This window comes from Homalodisca vitripennis, chromosome 2 (assembly GCF_021130785.1).
Source record: "Homalodisca vitripennis isolate AUS2020 chromosome 2, UT_GWSS_2.1, whole genome shotgun sequence".
NCBI classification, from domain to species: domain Eukaryota; kingdom Metazoa; phylum Arthropoda; class Insecta; order Hemiptera; family Cicadellidae; genus Homalodisca; species Homalodisca vitripennis.
Genome location: NC_060208.1, coordinates 45749492 through 45769942, shown reverse-complemented (window position 1 = coordinate 45769942; position 20451 = coordinate 45749492). Strand labels below are relative to the sequence as shown.

The window sequence follows — 20451 nt, the reverse complement described above, 5'->3', positions numbered from 1 at the left end:
TGCACAATGGCACACCTATTTTTCTGTCCATCATGTTACGCTTAGAGAGACAAAAACATTCAATGAACTAGGACAATACTCTTACTAGATATTTCCATTAGCAGTTCCAAAAGCAGCCATATGATGGCAGTACAAAACATTGATAAAGCAGTTAGGGGCGATTGGACTTAAGTGCCAGGCTTCCTGTTGAGTGGATTCATAGTGATTCACCGGAAGGTTAACCAATATTTATTACAGGAAATCTCTTTTATCTCATAGTTAAATTAAGAAGAGCAAAACATGGGGGAAAAATTACTACTTATGTCCTTAATGAAGATATCATTTATTGATAATGTCTTAATAAAATAGGACACCAAAATACAAACATACATATAACAATATATCCATCATGGTACATCTTAGGACACCATCTCACATTCAACCACATCACTAATCTGTCAATACTCCATATCTTAAGTAGTATACAAGATAAAAAAAATCTGTATAAAAATAGTATTTTTCTGATCAAAATGAAATACAAGATTGATGTTCCAAATAAATAAAAACTGATAATAATTCGGTCACCTCATCACATGTAGTTTTTATGTAATACTTTTAATCAACTATCTTGACATTGCTAACAGTATATAAGCTCCTAAGACATTTCATGTGATCAAAATTTGTAAAGCTATACAAAAAAATACCAGTATAATAATAATACCAAGGTAATAAATCCATTGCTATCACAAGGAATACATAGACAGAGGAACCCACAATAAAAAAGAAAAATTATTTACAGGCACATAATAAATTTTTGGAGAAAATCTAGATTAAGTGCATAAAAATACTTCCTTGCATTTCATTACCTACTTATCGATACTAGTTAAATTTTATGTATGTGTGAAAAACAAGTCTGTTTTTATAAAACAAAAGAAAACAGCAATCTGCAAAATTACAGCATCCAGTCTTAGTGGAGAGATGATTTCGTTAACAGTGAAATGTGCATTACTTGAAGCTTGAAAACCTGAAAAGGAGACAAATTATGAGTTACTATTATCAGGATGTCCACTCATATACGCTGAAGAAATTAAAATACATTCAAGATAATTCATGGCGTGCACCATAAAAAAATTCAAGGTGTTTGAGGTGTTTGAAAATACTATTATTTAAAATGTTGTAAAATAATAAACATTTATTACCAGATCACATACCAGATATTACAATATGGACATAAAATCTGTTTTATTACTACACAAAAATAAAGTCTTGAATAAGAATAAACAAAATTGATGCCAACTTAAGAATTGCCTTCTTTAATGTAATTTTATTTCATAATTTACTTAATGATGAATTTCCAAAAAGAATTTCAAACCATACATTATATTAATTCTAATAGAGCCAAAACAAACTGTTTTAATACCTAAAAATTTTAGAATTTTTATTATTTAGCACTATATTGTATATGTGTCAAGTGTTCATGTAAATGGAAGCTAAATTTGTATAAATATATAGTTTGTGTGAAATATCTTTAAAGAAGTATTTTTATAATAATTCTTTTACTTTTTTAAAAAACTACTGGCACATTATTTACAGTCATTTTGTTTAGGCATAGCTGTTATAAATAATTGAAACAAAATAACAATCAACTGTATAGATATCAAAATAACAAGAAATGTAGAAAACTAAATAGGTGGTCTGGACAGCTGGTTGTTGCAGAAAGATGTTCGTTATAATTATCATATGTTGAACCAAAAATGTTAAGAGCAAAAAGCTCACCTAGTCTTCCAAAGTGACGTTCTTAAACAGGTAGGACATGGACTCTTTGTTGTGAATACGCCGGATAGCCTCAGATAGTAATACACTGATATCCACGGTCTTGATCTTGTGACACTGCAATTTCTGGATCTCGTGTGGGATGGTGTTTGTGACAACCACCTGTACAGAAACACCAAGTATATATACCGACTGTATAGGATGTCCATTTTATCAGGCTATAAGAAAACACTGTGATGGATAGAGACAATGTACATTTCAAATGATGATTTCTTTAAAATTTTACTAAAATTATTTCTATTTACATAAATAGTAAATGAAACAATATTGCTTTCTTCTAAAAATATATCTTGGTTTTCAAATGTAAAAAAATCTATAAATCTAATAAAATATATTCATGGACAACAGTATTTCTTTCTATACATAATATTTTTCTTATAGTTTGTATTTTCTATGTGCATGCATCGTTATGTGTCTATTCTGTAAAAGAGTGAATGTCCACTTCTCAGTGGTAAAAATAGATGTAAATGTTTTTTGCTAACTTCATAATTTGTGTGGTTGTCTAATGTCATCATGTACAGGGTGCATTATGAAAGTAATCTATCTTCTAAGAAAAATAGATTTATTCAACTGATTGTTACAAAAGGTTACAATTCTTCAAGATAGTCTTCTCCTGAATCATTAAACCCGCGGAGATGATTCTACCATACCTAGAAAGCACCCTGGAACTCCTCGACTGAAATGCCTCACAGGAACTTTGTAAAATGAGTTTGGATGTTCTTCACAGACTCCCAGTGCTTTCCCTTCAGCTCTCTTTTCAAAATTCATATGGATCAAAGGCAGAACTGTAAAAAGACTGGGACCAAGAGTTCTGGGTCAAGTAGTGGGTAACGACAAAGGCAGTGTGGCAGGGGACGTTGTTGTGTTGGAGCTTGAAGACATTTTTTATTTCAAGCCTGGCATGAGCGACTCGACATTTCAGTCTCTTGAGCACCTCCAGGCTAGGCTGCATTGACAGTTTATCATTGGGGTACAAACTCAAAATTGATGATTCCTCGGTCGTAAAAAAGACAATCAGCATTGCTTTCATGCAATATTTATTCATGCACGCCTTTTTTGGATTTGGGAAAAGATTTCGTGTGCCACCTTCCCCGCACTTAGATCTCAAAATGCATTCCTACTCAAAGCCCTCTTGAAGCACTTGATAAGTTTTCGTTGCATTCTTCCGAAACCGAACATAAAACTTAATAGCGTTCCACAGTTCCAGCGAGCTTTATTGTGGCTTGAAACAATAAAAAAACGGACTTCATGCAGGCACATCCTACCACTCTTACTGCTTCGAGCGAACTGAGACTGGATGCGTTTGGAAGGGCAGAACCCCCACCACATTATCCAACCGGTCCAAACTCACTGCGATAATCGCGTCACAATAAAATCATGTGCATTACTTTCATAATGCACCCTGTATATATTTTAAAAGGTTATATAAGACTAAGGGTGGTTTGAAATTTTATGATCACCACTTATACTGGCCAGATTTGCTTTAATAGTAACAAAACTATTTACCATATTATACTCGTAGTCACCTTTATGATTAAATAGTGGGAAATTCCATTTTTAAATGGGAATTTAGATGGGATAGGAAGAGAAGGTTTATCTTTACGAGATTGAAAGGATATTTCTCTTCTTCTTTGAAGAGTGTGTTCTTTTTATTGGCTGTATTACGAAGAAGAAGAAAAAATTCTTCATCTGGTAATGGTTAGCCTTCACGCCATTTTAGTTGTTCTACGTTGTTTTCAGTTTTCTATGAACGTTTAAAATGTTTAAGACAATTAGTGATCTCAACGATTGTGAGATTCTTCTTCTCTGTTGATTCTTCTTCATCTTGCCCCTTTATTCGGATACTGTGTTTTTCTTTATATTCATTAATTTCTATGCCTCTTTTAGTTAGTTGCTTGTTTAGCGAATCAATTAAGTTTGAGAGCTGTTGTTTGTTTATCAATAATACTGGTAAAACTTCTTTCACTGTTTTTTCACACAAGACACCACCCACCATTCTAAAACACTTTCTATCTTCATTCATTCTTTAATAAGATTTTTTTTAAAGAAAGGAATGTGAAACCGGCTGAAATTTATCGTCAACTTCGAGATGTTTACGGGGAAAATGTAATGAGTAAAGGAATGGTTAGAAAGTGGGTTAGAATGCTCAATGGTAGTCGAACAAATGTCCATGATGAGAATCTGAGCGGTCGGCCTTCTCTTGTCACCGATGAACTGGTAAGGACAGTTGACGAAAAAATCCAAGAGAACAGACGTTTCACTATGATAATGCTATTTGACGATTTCCAACAAATTTCACGCACTCTTTTGTACAAAATTGTTACGGACCGCTTAGGTTATCGCAAGCTGTGTTTCCAATGGGTTCTAAAAATGTGCTTTGACTTTTCTCACACGGTAGAGTGATGATGGTCAGGATTTTTTAAACAAAATTGTGACAGGTGATGAAACTTAGGTCCGTCATGTCACACCAGAATCCAAACAGCAGTCAATGGAGTGGCCACACATGCAATCCCCAAAGAAACAAAAATTCAAGATGACAATGTCTGCACAAAAAACCATGTGCACTGTCTTTTGGGATTGGAAAGGTGTTTTGCTAATTGATTTTTTCGCAAGAGGTGAAACCATTAATGCTATGGCAAGGTATTGCTAAATCTTAAGAAAACTAAGGCGGGCAACTCAAAACTAACAGAGAGGAATGCTCATTAACGGAATTGTGTTACTCCATGACAATGCTCAGCCCCATATCGCTGGTGACACATTGGTTCGACAATTTCGTTGGGAGCATACAGCATTTTGAACTTGCCGTCTGACTACCACTTTTTCCTGCACATGAAGTGCGAGCTAGGCTACCAATGCTTTGAAACCGACGATGAAGTGAAAACTGCTGTGGAGTCGTGACTACATTCGTTGGCAGGAACCTTCTACACAGGCGGTATAGGCAAATTGATCACCCGCTATGACAAGTGTTTGGACATCAGTGGAAACTAGGTTGAAAAATAGTTTAAAGTTTGGGCTTTCATGTAGGAATAACATTGTGTTGAAAGAAAACTGTTTTACTTGTTTTTCTAAAAACGGTACTTTCTGAACATGCCTTATATGTATCTCAGAGATACACTCCATCATTAGATATAGTATAAAATTGAATCTGCCGAAGGGCTTATACTGCAGTTGGTGGTGTGTTATCTCTGAAACATGTAACTTGTGACAAAACCTCCCTGATTGTTTTTTAATTTAATGGAGGTAAAGATATCTAATTAGTTGTTAAATTAGTCCAAAAGGGGTATTGCCAATGAACAGGAATCCGTATCAAATTCAGAATCGACGCCAAGTTTTGGTATTGAATTTCTTTGGTATTAGGTGATATTTAATAAAAAAGATAAAACATTTTTTTGGAATCATGCTACATTATTTCTTAGTATGAAATAACACAGGAATCGGAATCAAACTTTTCGGCCTATCACAATATTACAGGAAACAGTAACAACTGTTTCACATGAGTTTAGCCAACTGTAGAAATAAAATTGAAATTTTGAAACATGCAGTTCCTCATGATTTTGTAATAGACGTATTTAATTTTTAATAATTTGGTCAAATATATAGTTGATTTCTCTATTATTTATAGTCAAATTTAAATAAATATATCACTGGATTTTGTACAAAAAATTAGAGTTTTTAATGTTATGTTATATTTACTTCCAGTAAAGCATTTTCATGACATTTTATAAAAGAAATATTAAACGACTGCCATTTTGAAGATTGTGATATTATTATTATATTTACCATTTTACACTACAAACATCAGTAATCACCCCAAATTTGTTGAAATAACTCAGTTGTTTTCGTAGATCAAAAATATTCTTAAATCACAACAGGTTCAAGACTTTGCTATCATCATGTATAACACTGTTTCAAGGATTGATATATATACTCTTCGTCAGATGAAAATACATGTGACAATGGACTGCCACTAAAAAAACATATCCCACTTTTGCCTGTGCTAGTGTGATTGTGCTCTTGACTTCTAGCGCACTTGTCTTCTCACCTGATGAAGAAGGTACATTTCAATCCTCGAAATGTAGTGTTATACATTTTGTAATATATAATGATGACAAATGTCTGAAATCCTATAATCCTTTCAAACCTGCAATCATTAATAATAAACTTTAACATACAACATACAGAAAGATGGACGGAACACATAACATCTTATGTCATAACCTTGTCTTTGTTTTTCTTATGTCTAATCACTTTCCAAATTATTTTACCAAAATTTTGAATTACCACATATATAACAAAATAATATTAAATTTTCCTTTTAATTTTAGATCCTTCAAAGAACAACGGCACCCCTAACTATCATATCATGAAGATTAATTTACCACTAGTTCCATTTTAAACTCCAACAAAATTGCTAAAAACCGCCTGTCAATTGGAAAAATGTTGGCCTTTTTTAAGGTTAACACATTAACTGCGGTAAAAATATTTTACCGAATATGAGACTGGCTGAACCCCAATAAACCCTTAAACAAACAATGGCGTGCGCGGTAGCTGGCTACCGCCACGCTCTCCACTGGTGTTCTGTGGTGGTTGCCGGTGACCACACCTCACACGATGTGTTAATTCTAACAATTTCAAGCAGAAAATAGAGTTTTAGGATCTGAGTATCATATTTGGCAGACAGAAAGAAATGGCCGCCCCATTAAGTACAAAAAAATTTTAATATAAACTGTAAAAAGAATTACCTCATCTATGGGCGAGTCTTCAATAAGTCTTGGTGCATCGGAACTGAGAAGACCGTGAGTGGCAAGTACATATATCTTGTAGGCTCCCCTCTCCTTCAGTACTTCAGCTGCCGCAACAAATGATTGGACATCATCAACCATATCGTCCTGTAATACAATAACAATAGAAAAATATTTTGTTTTAAAGACAAAATAAGATATGAGATTCTATATGTGCATATAACATTTTATACATGGGTTAATTTTACAAAATGTGACAGTTTCAATCTCTATAATATACGATTAATTATAAAGAAATGAACTGTGTTTAATTATTTACTAGCTGTTTCCCGTAGCTTCCCATGCTTTTCGTAAACTTTGCCCGTGTAAGAGCACTTCTGGTTCAAGTGAATTATATTTCCAACAACGAAATAGAGTTACGCCTGGTGGCGAGTTATTACAATGGGTATGGCATATAAATCTTCTCCATGGAAAAATATATATACACACACAAATTTTCATAATGATCGATCAAATATCAATGTCATACACACAAACATTCTCTTATATATATATATATATATATATATATATATATATATATATTAGAGGAGTATTCCTACTCCTTATAAAATTATACCTATTTGAGGTTGTTCCCAAATTGCAAGTAACTAAAAATGTTAATATACAAGTCGCACAGCTACCATGTTTTTTATTTAACAGTTCATAAAACACAAAGTATGGAGTAGTTACCACTTTAAAGTAAGAATGAGAAGTTGAAGAGCAATTTCAAACATAAATAACTAGATAATTTATATCAGTATTAAGTTAGTCATCTTTAACTCCAGACCCTAAAATCACATTAGATAAGATATGAAGCTGGTCTAGGAAAAAACTTTTTGTATATAGTGGAAAATGGAGTTTTCTATGGTACTAATATTATTAGGAGATGATGTTTACAGTTTAAACACTTCATCAGAATATTTACTTTTAGAGGTAATAAAATTGCAAGAGCTATACATACTTTAATTGAGTTACAAGTCAATTCACACATGCTATAATAACAATTATTAACCTGAACTCAATTTATCATTCAGCACGTTTGTTTGGCAACAGTTTTTTTTCTTAAATAAACAAGTTATTAACGTATGAATCACTTACGATAATTAACTCATATTCTGTATACGACTTGTGCTATATCATGGTAATAATTTATGCTTCCAAATGGTTTAGCTGTTTGTTTGGTAACAGTTTTTTTTCTTAAATAAACAAGTTATTAACGTATGAATCACTTATGATAATTAACTCATATTCTGTATACGACTTGTGCTATATCATGGTAATAATTTATGCTTCCAAATGGTTTAGCTGTTTGTTTGGCAACAGTTTTTTTTCTTAAATAAACAAGTTATTAACGTATGAATCACTTATGATAATTAACTCATATTCTGTATACGACTTGTGCTATATCATGGTAATAATTTATGCTTCCAAATGGTTTAGCTGTTTGTTTGGCAACAGTTTTTTTTCTTAAATAAACAAGTTATTAACGTATGAATCACTTATGATAATTAACTCATATTCTGTATACGACTTGTGCTGATATCCATGGGTAATAATTTATTGCTTCAAAGGGTTTAGAGCTGTTTGTTTGGTAACAGTATTTTTTTTCTTAAATTAAACAAGTTATTAACGAATGAATCATTATGATAATTAACACATAATCTGTATACTACTTGTGACTATATCATGGTAATTATTTATGCTTCCTAATGGGTTTAGTTAGCTGTTTGTTTGCAACAGGTTTTTTTCTTAAATAAACCAGGTTATTACGTAGAATCACTAATGATAATTAACTCATATTCTGTATACGACTTGTGCTATACAATGGTAATCATTTAATGCTTCCAAATGGTTTAGCTGTTTTTGTTTGGTAACAGTTTTTTTTTTTCTTAAATAAACAAGTTATTAACGTATGAATTCACATTATGATAATTAACTCATATTCTGTATACGTACTTGGTGCTCATATCATGGTAATAATTTTAATGCTTCCAAATGGTAGCTGTTTGTTTGGTGACAGTTTTTTTCTTAAATAAACAAGTTATTAACGTATGAATCACTTATATATTAACTCATATCTGTATAACGACTGTGCTATATCATGGGTAATAATTTAAGTGCTTCCAAATGGTTTTAGCTGTTTGTTTGGTAACAGTTTTTTTTTCTTAAATAAACAAGTTATTAACGTATGAATCACTTAATTGATAATTAACTCATATTGCTGTATACGACTTGGTGCTATAATCATGGTAATAATTTATGCTTCCAAATGGTTTTAGCTGTTTGTTTGGCAACAGTTTTATTTTTTTAAATAAATCAAGTATTTAACGTATGAATCACTTATGATAATTAACTCATATTACTGTATACGACTTTGTGCTATATCATGGTATAATTTAATGCTTTCCAAATGGTTTAGCTGTTGTTTGGTAACATTTTTTTTTCTTAATGGTTTAGCTGTTGTTTGGTTAACAGGTTTTTTTTTTCTTAAATAAACACAGTTATTAACGTGATGAATCACTATATGATAATTAACTTCATATTCTGTGTATACGGACTCTGTGCTATATACAATTGGGTAATAAGTTTTATGCTTCCAAATGGGTTTAGCTGTATTATGTTTGGTAACAGTTTTTTTTCATTAAATAAACAAGTTTATTAACGTCATGAATCACTTATTGAGATAATTTAACTCATATTCTGTATACGACTTTGTGCTATATCGATGGTAATAATATAATGCTTCCAAATGGATTTAGCTGTTGTGTTGGCAACAGTTTTTTTTCTTAAATAAACAATTATTAACGTATGAATCACTTATGATAATTAACTCATATTCATGTATACGATTTCTGTGCCTATATCATGGTAATAAATTTATCAAGGTAATAAATTTATGCTTTCCAAATGGTTTAGTGTTTGTTTTGGCAACAGTTTTTTTTTTCTTAAATCAAAACAAGTTAATTAACGTATGAATATCACTTAAATGAAAAATTAACATCCAAATTCTGTATACGACTTTGATGCTTATATCATGGTAAAATATTTATGCTTACCAAATGGTTTAGCTGTTTGTTTTGGTAACAGTTTTTTTTCTTTAAATAAAACAAGTTATTAACGTATGAATCACTTAATGAGAAATATAACTCATATTCTGTATAAGGACTTGTGCTATAATTTCATGGTAATAATTTTATGCTTCCAAACTGGTTTTAGCTGTTTGTTTTGGCTAAACAGTTTTTTTTTTTTCTTAAATAAACAAGTTTAATTAACGTATGAATCACTTTATGGATAATTAAACTCAAATATTCCTGTATAACGACTTGGTTTTTTTTGCCTATATCATGGTAATAACTTTAATGCTTCCCAAATGGTATAGTCTGTTTGTTTGGTAACAGTTTTTTTTCCTTAAATAAACAAGATTATTAACCGAATGAATCACTTATGATAATTAACTCATATTCTGTATAGACTTTGACGCTTGTGCTATATCATGGTAATACACATTTATGCTTCCAAAGTGGTTTAGCTGTTTGTTATGGCAACAGTTATATTTCTTAAATAAAACAAGGTTATTGAACGTATGAATCACTTGATGATAATTTAACTCAGTATTCTGTTATACGACTTTGTGGCTATATCATGGGTAATAAATTATGCTTCCAAATGGTTTTAGGCTGTTTGTTTGGTAACAGTTTTTTTTTCTGTAAATAAACAAGTTATTAAAAACGTAATGAATCCAACATATGAAAATTAACTTCATTATTCTGTATAACGAGACTTGGTGCTATAATCATGGGTAATTAATTTATGGCTTCCAACAATGGTTTAAGACTGTAGTTTGGTAACAGTTTTTTTTTCTTAAATAAACAAGTTATTAACGTATGAATCACTTATGATAATTAAACTCATATTCTGTATAACGCACTTGGTGATCTATATCATGAGTAATAATTTAGTGCTTCCAAATGGTTTAGGCTGTTTGTTTTCGGTAACAGTTTTTATTTACTTAAATAAACCAAGTTATTAACGAATGAAACACTTATGATAATTAACTCATATTCTGTATACGACGTTGTGCTATATCATGGTAATAATTTATTGCTTTCCAAAATGGGTTTTTAGCTGTTTTGTTTGGCAACAGTTTTTTTTTCTTAAATAAACAAGTTATTAACGTATGAATATCACTTATGATAATTAACTCATATTCTGTGGTATACGACTTTTGCTATCTACATGGTAAATAATTTATGCTTCCAAAATGGTTTTAAGCTTGTTTGTTTGCTAACAAGTTTTATTTTTCTTAAATACACAAGTTAATTAACGTGATGTAATCACTTATGCTAATTAAAAACTCATATTCTGTAAACGACTTGTGCCTAATATTCATGGTAATTAATTTATATGCTTCCAAAATGGTTTTTAGCTGTTTGTTTGAGTAACAGTTTTTTTTTCTTAAAATAAACAAGTTATTAACGTCTATGAAATCACTTATGATAAGTAACTCATATTCTGTATACGACTTGTGCTATACTCATGTAATTAATTTATGCTTCCAAATGGTTTAGCTGTTTGTTTTTGGCAACCAGTTTTTTTTTTCTTAAATAAACAGTTATTGAACGTATGAATCACTCTATGATAATTAACTCATATTTCTCGTATACGACTTGTGCCTATAATCATGGTAATAATTTTATGCTTCCAAATGGTTTAGGCTGTTTTTGTTTGGTTTAACCAGGTTTTTTTTTCCTTAAAATAAAACAAGTTTATTAAACGTATGAAATCACTTTATGATCAATTAACTCCATATTCTGTATAACGACTAGTGCTATTATCATGGTAATAATTTGTATGCTTCCAAATGGGTTTTCAGCTGTTTGTTTGGCAACACGTTTTTTTTCTTAAATCAAACCAAGTTATTAACGTAATGAATCACTTATGAATAATTAACCTCATATTCTCTGTATACGACTTGTGCTATATACATTGGTAATAATTTATGCTTCCAAATGGTATTAGCTGTTTGTTTTGGCAACAGTTTTTTTTTCTTAAATAAACAAGTTAATTAAAACGTATGAATCACTTATGATAATTAACCTCATATACTGTATACGACTGTTGCTTATATCATGGTAACATTAATTTATGGCTTCCAAAATGGTTTACGCTGTTTGTTTGGGCAACAGGTTTTTTTTCTTAAAATAAACAAGTTATTAACGTTAATGAATCACTTATGATAATTAACTCATATTCCTTGTATACGACCTTGTGCATATATCCATGGTAATAATTTATGCTTCCCAAAATGGTATTAGCTGTTTTGTTTGGCAACAGTTTTTTTTCTTAAATAAACAAGGTTAAAAAAAAAAAAAAAAAAAAAAAAAAAAAAAAAAAAAAAAAAAAAAAAAAAAAAAAAAAAAAAAAAAAATTAACGTATATGAATCACTTATGATAACTTAACTCATATTCTGGTATACGACTTGTGGCTGAAATATCATGCGTAAATAAATTTATGGCTTCCAAATGGTTTAGCAGTTTGGTTTGGCAACAGTTTTTTTTTTCTTAAATAAACAAGGTTATTAACGTATGAACACTGTGATAAGTTAACCTCATATCTCTGTAAACGGACTTGTGCTATATCATTGGTAATACTTTATGCTTCCAAATGGTTTTAGCTGTTATGTTTCGGCAACAAGTTTTTTTTTCTTAAATAAAACAAGTTATTAAACGTATGAATCCTTATGATAATTTAACTTCATCATGTCTGTAAAGACGGACTTCGTATATGATCATGGTCATAATTTATTGCTTCCCAAATGATTCTAGAGCTGTTTGTTTGGGTAACAGTTTTTTTTCTTAAATAACTAGCTTATTAACCGTATGAATCACTTATGATATTAACTCATATTTCTGCTATACGACTTGTGCTATATCATGGTTAATAATTTCATGCTTTTCCAATATGGTTTTAGCTGTTTGGTTATGGTAACATTTTATATTTTTTCTCTTAAATAAACAAGGTTATTAACGTAAGGAATCACTTATGATAATTAACTCATATTCTGTATACGACTTTGCTATATCATGGGGTAATAATTTATGCTTCCTAAATGGATTTAGCTGTTTGTATTGGCTAACAGTTTTTTTTTCTTAAATAAACAAGTTAATTAAACGTATGAATCACTTATGATAATTAACTCATATTCTGTATACGACTTTTTTAAGTGACTATAACATGGTTAATAACTTTATGCATTCCAAATGGTTTAGCTGTTTGTTTGGCAACAGTTTTTTTTCTTAAATAAAACAATGTTAATTAAACGTAATGAAATTCACTTATGATAATTAACTCAAATATGCTGTATTACGACTTGTGCTAATATCATGGTAATAATTTTATTGCTTCCAAATGGTTTTAGCTGTTTGTTTGGCAACAGGTATTTATTTTCTTAAATTAAACAAGTTATCTAAACGTACTGAATCACTTAAATGATAATTAACTCATTATTCTGTATTAACGACTTGATGCTATATCATGGTTAATAAATTTATGCTTTCCAAATGGTTTAGCTTGTTTGTTTGGTAACAGTTTTCTTTTTCTTAAATAAACAAAGTTCTTAAACTCACAATGTATGAAATCCACTTATGATAATTAACTCATATCTGAATAACGACTTGTGCTCATATCATGGTAAATACATTTCTGCTTCCAAATGGTTTTAGCTTGTTTTTTGTTTTGGGTAACAGTTTTTTTTCTGTAAATATAAACAAGGTTTATTAATCGTATGAATCACTTATGATAATTAACTCATACTTTCTGGTATACGACTTGTGCTATATCCATGGTAATAATTTATGTCATCCAAATGGTTTTAGCTGTTTGTTTGGTATCCAGTTTATTTTCTTAAATAAACAAGTTAATTAACGTATGAATCACTATATGAAAATTAACTCATATTCTGTATACGACTTGTGCTATATCATGGTTAAATAATTTTAATTCTATCCAAATGGATTTAGCTGTTTGTTTTGGCAACAGTTTTTTTCTGTAAATAAACAAGTTATTAACGTCATTAAGAATCAACTTATCATAATTAACACATATTCTGTATACGACTTCGTGCTATATCAATCGGTAATAATTTATGCTTCCAAATGGTTTAGCTGATTTGTTTTTGGCAACAGGTTTTTTTTCTTAAATAAAACCAAGTTTATTAACGGAATGAAATCACTATTAGTAATTAACTCATATTCTGTATACGACTTGTGCTATAATCCATGGTTAGATTAATTTATGCTTCCAAATGGTTTAGCTGTTTGTTTGGCAACAGTTTTTTTTTCTTAAAATAAAACAAGTTATTAACGTGCGATGAATCACATATGAGATAATTAACTCATATTCTGTAAACGACTTGTGCTAATATCAATGGTAATAATTTATGCTTCCAAATAGGATTAAGCTTAGTTTGTTTGGTAACAGGTTTTCTTTTTCTTAACATAAAACAAGTTGATTAACGTATAATCACCTTATGATAATTAACTCATATTCTGTATACGACTTGTGCTATATCATGGTAATAATTTATGCCTTTTTTTCCAAATGGTTTTAATCTGTTTGGTTATGGTAACAGGTTTTTTTTCTTAAAATAAACAAGTTTATTAACGTATGAATCACTTATGATAATTTAACCTCATATTCTGTATACCGACTGTGTGCTATATCAATTGGTAATAAGATATTAAGCATCCAAATTGGTTTAGCTGTATTGTTTGGCAACAGTATTTATTTTCTTAAATAAAACAAGTTATTAACGGTATTGGAATCAATTATGATAATTAACTCATATTCTGGTATACGACTTGTGCTATAGTCATGGTTAGAATAATATATGCTTCCAAATGGTTTTAGAGGCTGTTTGTTTGGCAACAGTTTTATTTTTCTTAAATAAACAAGTTATTAAACGTATGAATCACTTATGATAATTAACTCATATTCTGTATACCACTTGTTGCTATATCATGGTTAATAATTTTATGCTTCCAAATGGGTTTAGCTGTTTGTTTGGCAACAGTTTTTTTTATCTTAAATAAACAATGTTATTAACGTATGAACTACTTATGATAATTTAACTCATATTCTGTATACGAACTTGTGCTATATCATGGTAATAATTTATGCTTCCAAATGGCGTTTAGACATGTTTGTTTCGGGCAACAGTTTTTTTTTCTTACATCAAACAAGTTATTAACGTTGATGAATCAATTATGATAATTAACTCATATTCTGTATACGACGTTGTGCTATATCCATGGTAATATATTTATGCTTCCAAAATGGTTTAAGCTGTTTGTCGGTAACATGTTTTTTGTTGTCCTTAAAAAAACCAAGTTAATTAACGTCATTAATCCTACAACTTATGATAATCTGAACTCATATTCTGTATAAACGACTTTGTGCGTATATCATGGTAATAATTTATGCTTCCAAATGGTTTAGCTGTTTGTTTGGCAACAGTTTGTTTTTCTTCTTAAAAATAAACAAGTTAATTAACGTATGACATCACTTATGATAAATTAACTCAGTATTCTGTATACGACCTTTGTTCTATATCATGGTAAATAAATTTATGCTCTCCAAATGGGTTTATGCTGATTTGTTTGTGGCAACAGTTTTTTTTCTTCTTTAATAACAAGTTATTATACGTATGAATTCACTTATGATGAATTAAACTCCAAAATTCTGTATACGACTTGTTGACCTATATCATGGTAATAATTTTAATGCTGTTCCAAATGAGTTTTAAGCATGTTTGTTTGGTACCAGTTTTTTTTTTCTTAAATAAAACAAGTTATTAAACGTATGAATTCACTTTATGATAAATTAACTCATATTCTGTATACGACTTGGTGCAATATTTTCATCGGTAATAATTTAATGCTTCCAAATGGTTTAGCTGTTTGATTTGGTAACAGTTATTTTTTCTTAAGATAAACATAGTTTATTAACGGTATGAAATCACTTATGATAAATTAACTCAATATTCTGTATACGACTTGTGCAATAATTTCATTGGTTAATAATTTTAATGCTTTCCAAATTGGTATTAGCTGTTTGTTTGGCAACAGTTTTTTTTTTCGTTAAATACAAACAAGTTATTTAACGTATGAATCACTTTATGATAATTAACTCATATTCTGGTATACGACTTTGTGCAATCATCATGGTAATTAATTTATGCTTCCAAATGGAATAGCTGTTTGTTTGGCAACAGTTTTTTTTTTTTCTTTTAAATTACCAAGTTTATTAACGTATTAATCACTTAATGTAAATTAACTCTATATCTTCTTGTATACCACTTGTGATATATCAAGGTAATATTCTTATGCTTCCAAATGGTTTAGCTGTTTGTTTTGGTAACCAGTTTATTTTTCTTAAATAAAATCAAGTTTATTAACGATGAATCACTTATGATAATTAACTCATTATACTGTATTACGACCTTTGTGCGTATATCCATGATAATAATTTATGCTTCCAAATGGTTTAGCCTGTTTGTTTGGTAAACAGTTTTTTTTTTCATAAATTAAACAAGTTATTAACGTATGAAAGCACTTATGATAAATTAACTTCATAATTCTGTATAATAACGGACTGTTGTGCTATATCATGGTAATAATTTTGCTTTCCAAATGGTATTAGCTGTTTGTTTTGGCAACAGTTTAGTTTTTTCTTAAATATAAACAAGTTATTAACGTATGAATCAACTTATGATAAATTAAAACTTAACTCATAATTCTGTATACGACTTGTGCTATATCATGGTAATAATTTTATGCTTCCAAAATGGTTTTAGGCTGTTTTGTTTTGGTAACAGTTTTTATTTTCTTGAAATAAACAAAGTTATTTAACGTATGAATTCACTTATGATAAATTAACTCATATTCTGTATACAACCTTGTGCTATATCTATGGTAATTAAATTTATGCTTCCAAATGGTTTTTATGCTGTTTGTTTGGTGACAGTTTATTTTTTTCTTAAATAAACCAAGTTATTAACTAATGAATCACTGTATTGATAATATAACTCATATTCTGTATACGAACCTTGTGCTATTATTCATGGTAATGATAAATTTATGCTTCCAAATTGGTTTAGCTGTTTTGTTTGCAACAGATTTTTTTTTCATAAATAAACAAGTTATTAACGTATGAATCCACTTATGAAAATTAACTCATATTCTGTTATACGACTTGGTGCTATATCATGGTAATTAATTTTATGCTTCCAAAATGGTTTAGCTGTTTGATTTGGCAAACAGTTTTTTTTTCTTTAAATAAAACAAGTTAATTAACTATGACATCCACTTTATGATAATTAAACTCATATTCAGTATACGAACTTGAGCTGCATATCATGGTAATAATTTATGCTTCCAAATGGTATGTTTAGCTGCTTCTGTTTGGTAACAGTTTTTTTTTCTTAAAAAATAAACATGTTCATTAACCGTATGAATCACCTTATGATAAGTAACTCATATTCTGTATACGACTTTGTTGCTATATCATGGGTAATAATTTATGCTTCCAAATGGTTTAGCTGTTTGTTTGGTAACAGTATTTTTTTTCTTAAATTAAAACAAAGTTATTCAAACGTAATGAATCACTTAAGGATAATTTAACTCATATTCTGTATACACGGACTTGTGCTATATCATGGTAATAAATTTATTGCTTCCAAATGGTATTAAGACTGTTTGTTTGGCAACAGTTTTTTTTTCTTAAATAAAACAAGTTATTAACGTAATGTAATCACTTATGATAAATTTAACTCATATTCTGTATACGACTTGTGCTATTATCATGGTAAATAAGTTTATGCCTTCCAAATGGTTTTAGCTGTTTGTTTTGGTATACAGATTTTTTTTTTCTTAAATTAAACAAGTTTTATTAACGTATTGAATCACATATGATAATTAACTCATATTTCTGATATATCGGACTTGTGCCTTATATCATGGTAATAATTTAATGCTTCCCAAATGGTTTTATGCCATGTTTTTTTTTGGCAACAGTTTTTTTTCTTAAAATAAACAAGTTATTAACGTATGAAATTCACTTATGATAATTAACTCATATTCTGGTATAACGACTTGTTCTATAAATCATGGTAATAATTATATGCTTCCAAATGGTTTAGCTGTTTGGGTTTGGTAACAGTTTTTTATTTCCTTAAATAAAACAAGTTATTAACGTATGAATCACTTATGATAATTTAACTCCATATTCTGTTATACGACTTGTTGCTATAATCATAGGTAATAATTTATTCTTCCAAATGGTTTAGAGCTGTTTTGTTTGGTAACATAACAGTTTTTTTTCTTAAATACCACGTTTATTAACGTATGAATCATCTTATTGATAATTAAACTCATAGCCTTGTATACCGACTTGTGGCTAGATCATGGTAATTAATTTATGCTTCACAAATGAGTTTAGGCTGTTTGTTTGGCAACAGTTTTTTTTCTTACAATAAACAAGTTATTAACGCTATGAATCACTTAAGATAAGTTAACTCATATTCTGTATACGACTTGTGCTATATCATGGTAATAATTTAATGCCTTCCAAATGGTTTTAGCTGTTTGTTTGGGCAACAGTATTTTTTTCTTAAATAAACAAGTTATTAACGTATGAATCACTTATGATAATTAACCCCGCTATCTCATAGCCTTTTCTGTATACGACTTGTTGCCTATATATCCATAGGTTAATAATTTAATGCTTCCAAATGGTTTAAGCTGACTGTTTGTTTGGTAACCAGTTTTTTTTATCTTTAAAAAATAAACACAGTTAGTAACGTATGAATCACTTTATGATAATTACCTTCATATTCTGTATACGGACTTGTGCTATATCATGGTAAATAATTTATGCTTCCAAATGGTTTAAGCTGTTTGTTTTGTAACAGTTTTTTTTTCTTAAATCAAACAAGTTATTAACGTGGTGATGAATCACTTAATGATAATTAACTCATATTCTGTATACCGACTTGTTGCTATATCATGGTTAAATAATTTATGCTTCCAAATGGTTATTAGCTGTTTGTTTTGGCAACATGTTTTTTTTTCTTTAAATAAAACAAGTTATTAACGTATGATGAAAACTCCACTTATGATAATTAACCATCCATATTCTGGTATACGAATCTTGTGCTATATCATGGGCTAAAAAATTTTATTTGCTTCCAAATGGTTTTAGCTGTTATGTTTGGTAAACAGTTTTTTACTTAAATACATACCAAGTTATTAACGTATGAATCACTTATGAAAATTAACATTCAATATTCTGTTATACGACTTGTGCTAATATCAATTTGGTAATTAAATTTTATGCTTCCAAATGGTTTAGCTGTTTGTTTGGCAACAGTTTTTTTTTCTTAAATAAAACAAGTTATTACACGTATATGAATCACTTATGGTATGATAATTAACTCATATTCTGTATACGACTTGTGCTATATCATGGTAATAATTTATGCTTCCAAATGGTTTAGCTGTTTGTTTGGTAACAGTTTTTTTTCTTAAATAAACAAGTTATTAACGTATGAATCACTTATGATAATTAACTCATATTCTGTATACGACTTGTGCTATATCATGGTAATAATTTATGCTTCCAAATGGTTTAGCTGTTTGTTTGGCAACAGTTTTTTTTCTTAAATAAACAAGTTATTAACGTATGAATCACTTATGATAATTAACTCATATTCTGTATACGACTTGTGCTATATCATGGTAATAATTTATGCTTCCAAATGGTTTAGCTGTTTGTTTGGTAACAGTTTTTTTTCTTAAATAAACAAGTTATTAACGTATGAATCACTTATGATAATTAACTCATATTCTGTATACGACTTGTGCTATATCATGGTAATAATTTATGCTTCCAAATGGTTTAGCTGTTTGTTTGGCAACAGTTTTTTTTTCTTAAATAAACAAGTTATTAACGTATGAATCACTTATGATAATTAACTCATATTCTGTATACGACTTGTGCTATATCATGGTAATAATTTATGCTTCCAAATGGTTTAGCTGTTTGTTTGGTAACAGTTTTTTTTCTTAAATAAACAAGTTATTAACGTATGAATCACTTATGATAATTAACTCATATTCTGTATTATACGAACTTGTGCTATATCATGGTAATAATTTATGCTTCCAAATGGTTTAGCTGTTTGTTTGGTAACAGTTTTTTTTTCTTAAATAAACAAGTTTAGCTGTTTGTTTGCTATAAAACATTTTCATCTTTACAAGTATATAGGCCATCACATTACATCATAACTTTATGACAGATGATTTCTCATGAAAATTTAAGAGTAAACAACATTAAAATATACTTAAAAAAGCCCATACCACCATTATGGCGATGCGTCCACCTACATCCCCCACCACATTTATAGGAGGTTTTTCCTTGGCAGGGTGCTGGGGCACCCCCACCCCCATGTCCATAGTACGGCTGAGTAGTGGGGGTGGGGGAGGAGAGTACCTCCCATCCACCTCGTCACTTTCCGCCTCCTGAACAGAGAATTGACCTTGAGGCCCATCTGTGTGTAAACTCACTTCAAAAAATCATGTATAAATTGCCAGCCTCTATTTAATTTAATTGATTCTTACATTTAACTGCAGAATAATATTCATATTATAAGTATTATATTAAAAATTATTCGAGAAACATAAATACATTATAGTGAAATATATTTCAATTTATAATTAAACACGAAATTTGAAATAAATAAAATGCATTTTGGTTTATCCAGCACCTATAAGATTTGTCATACTATGAAAACCATGA

The 20451-nt window shown here is 29.6% G+C and overlaps 1 protein-coding gene across 1 annotated transcript in view; it reads right to left on the bottom strand.

Moving 5' to 3' along the window:
* Positions 1-303: 303 nt before the first annotated feature.
* LOC124356176 (phosphoribosyl pyrophosphate synthase-associated protein 2) overlaps positions 304-20451 on the bottom strand; it is a 46580-nt gene continuing 26432 nt past the window's right edge. Inside the window, exons 6-9 of the mRNA XM_046807351.1 lie at positions 20013-20174; positions 6555-6701; positions 1756-1914; positions 304-1003 (exon numbers count right to left, since the gene is read on the bottom strand). Of these exons, the coding sequence (XP_046663307.1) occupies positions 1756-1914; positions 6555-6701; positions 20013-20174 (468 nt within the window). The 3' untranslated portion in view covers positions 304-1003. The remainder of the gene's footprint in view (positions 1004-1755; positions 1915-6554; positions 6702-20012; positions 20175-20451) is intronic.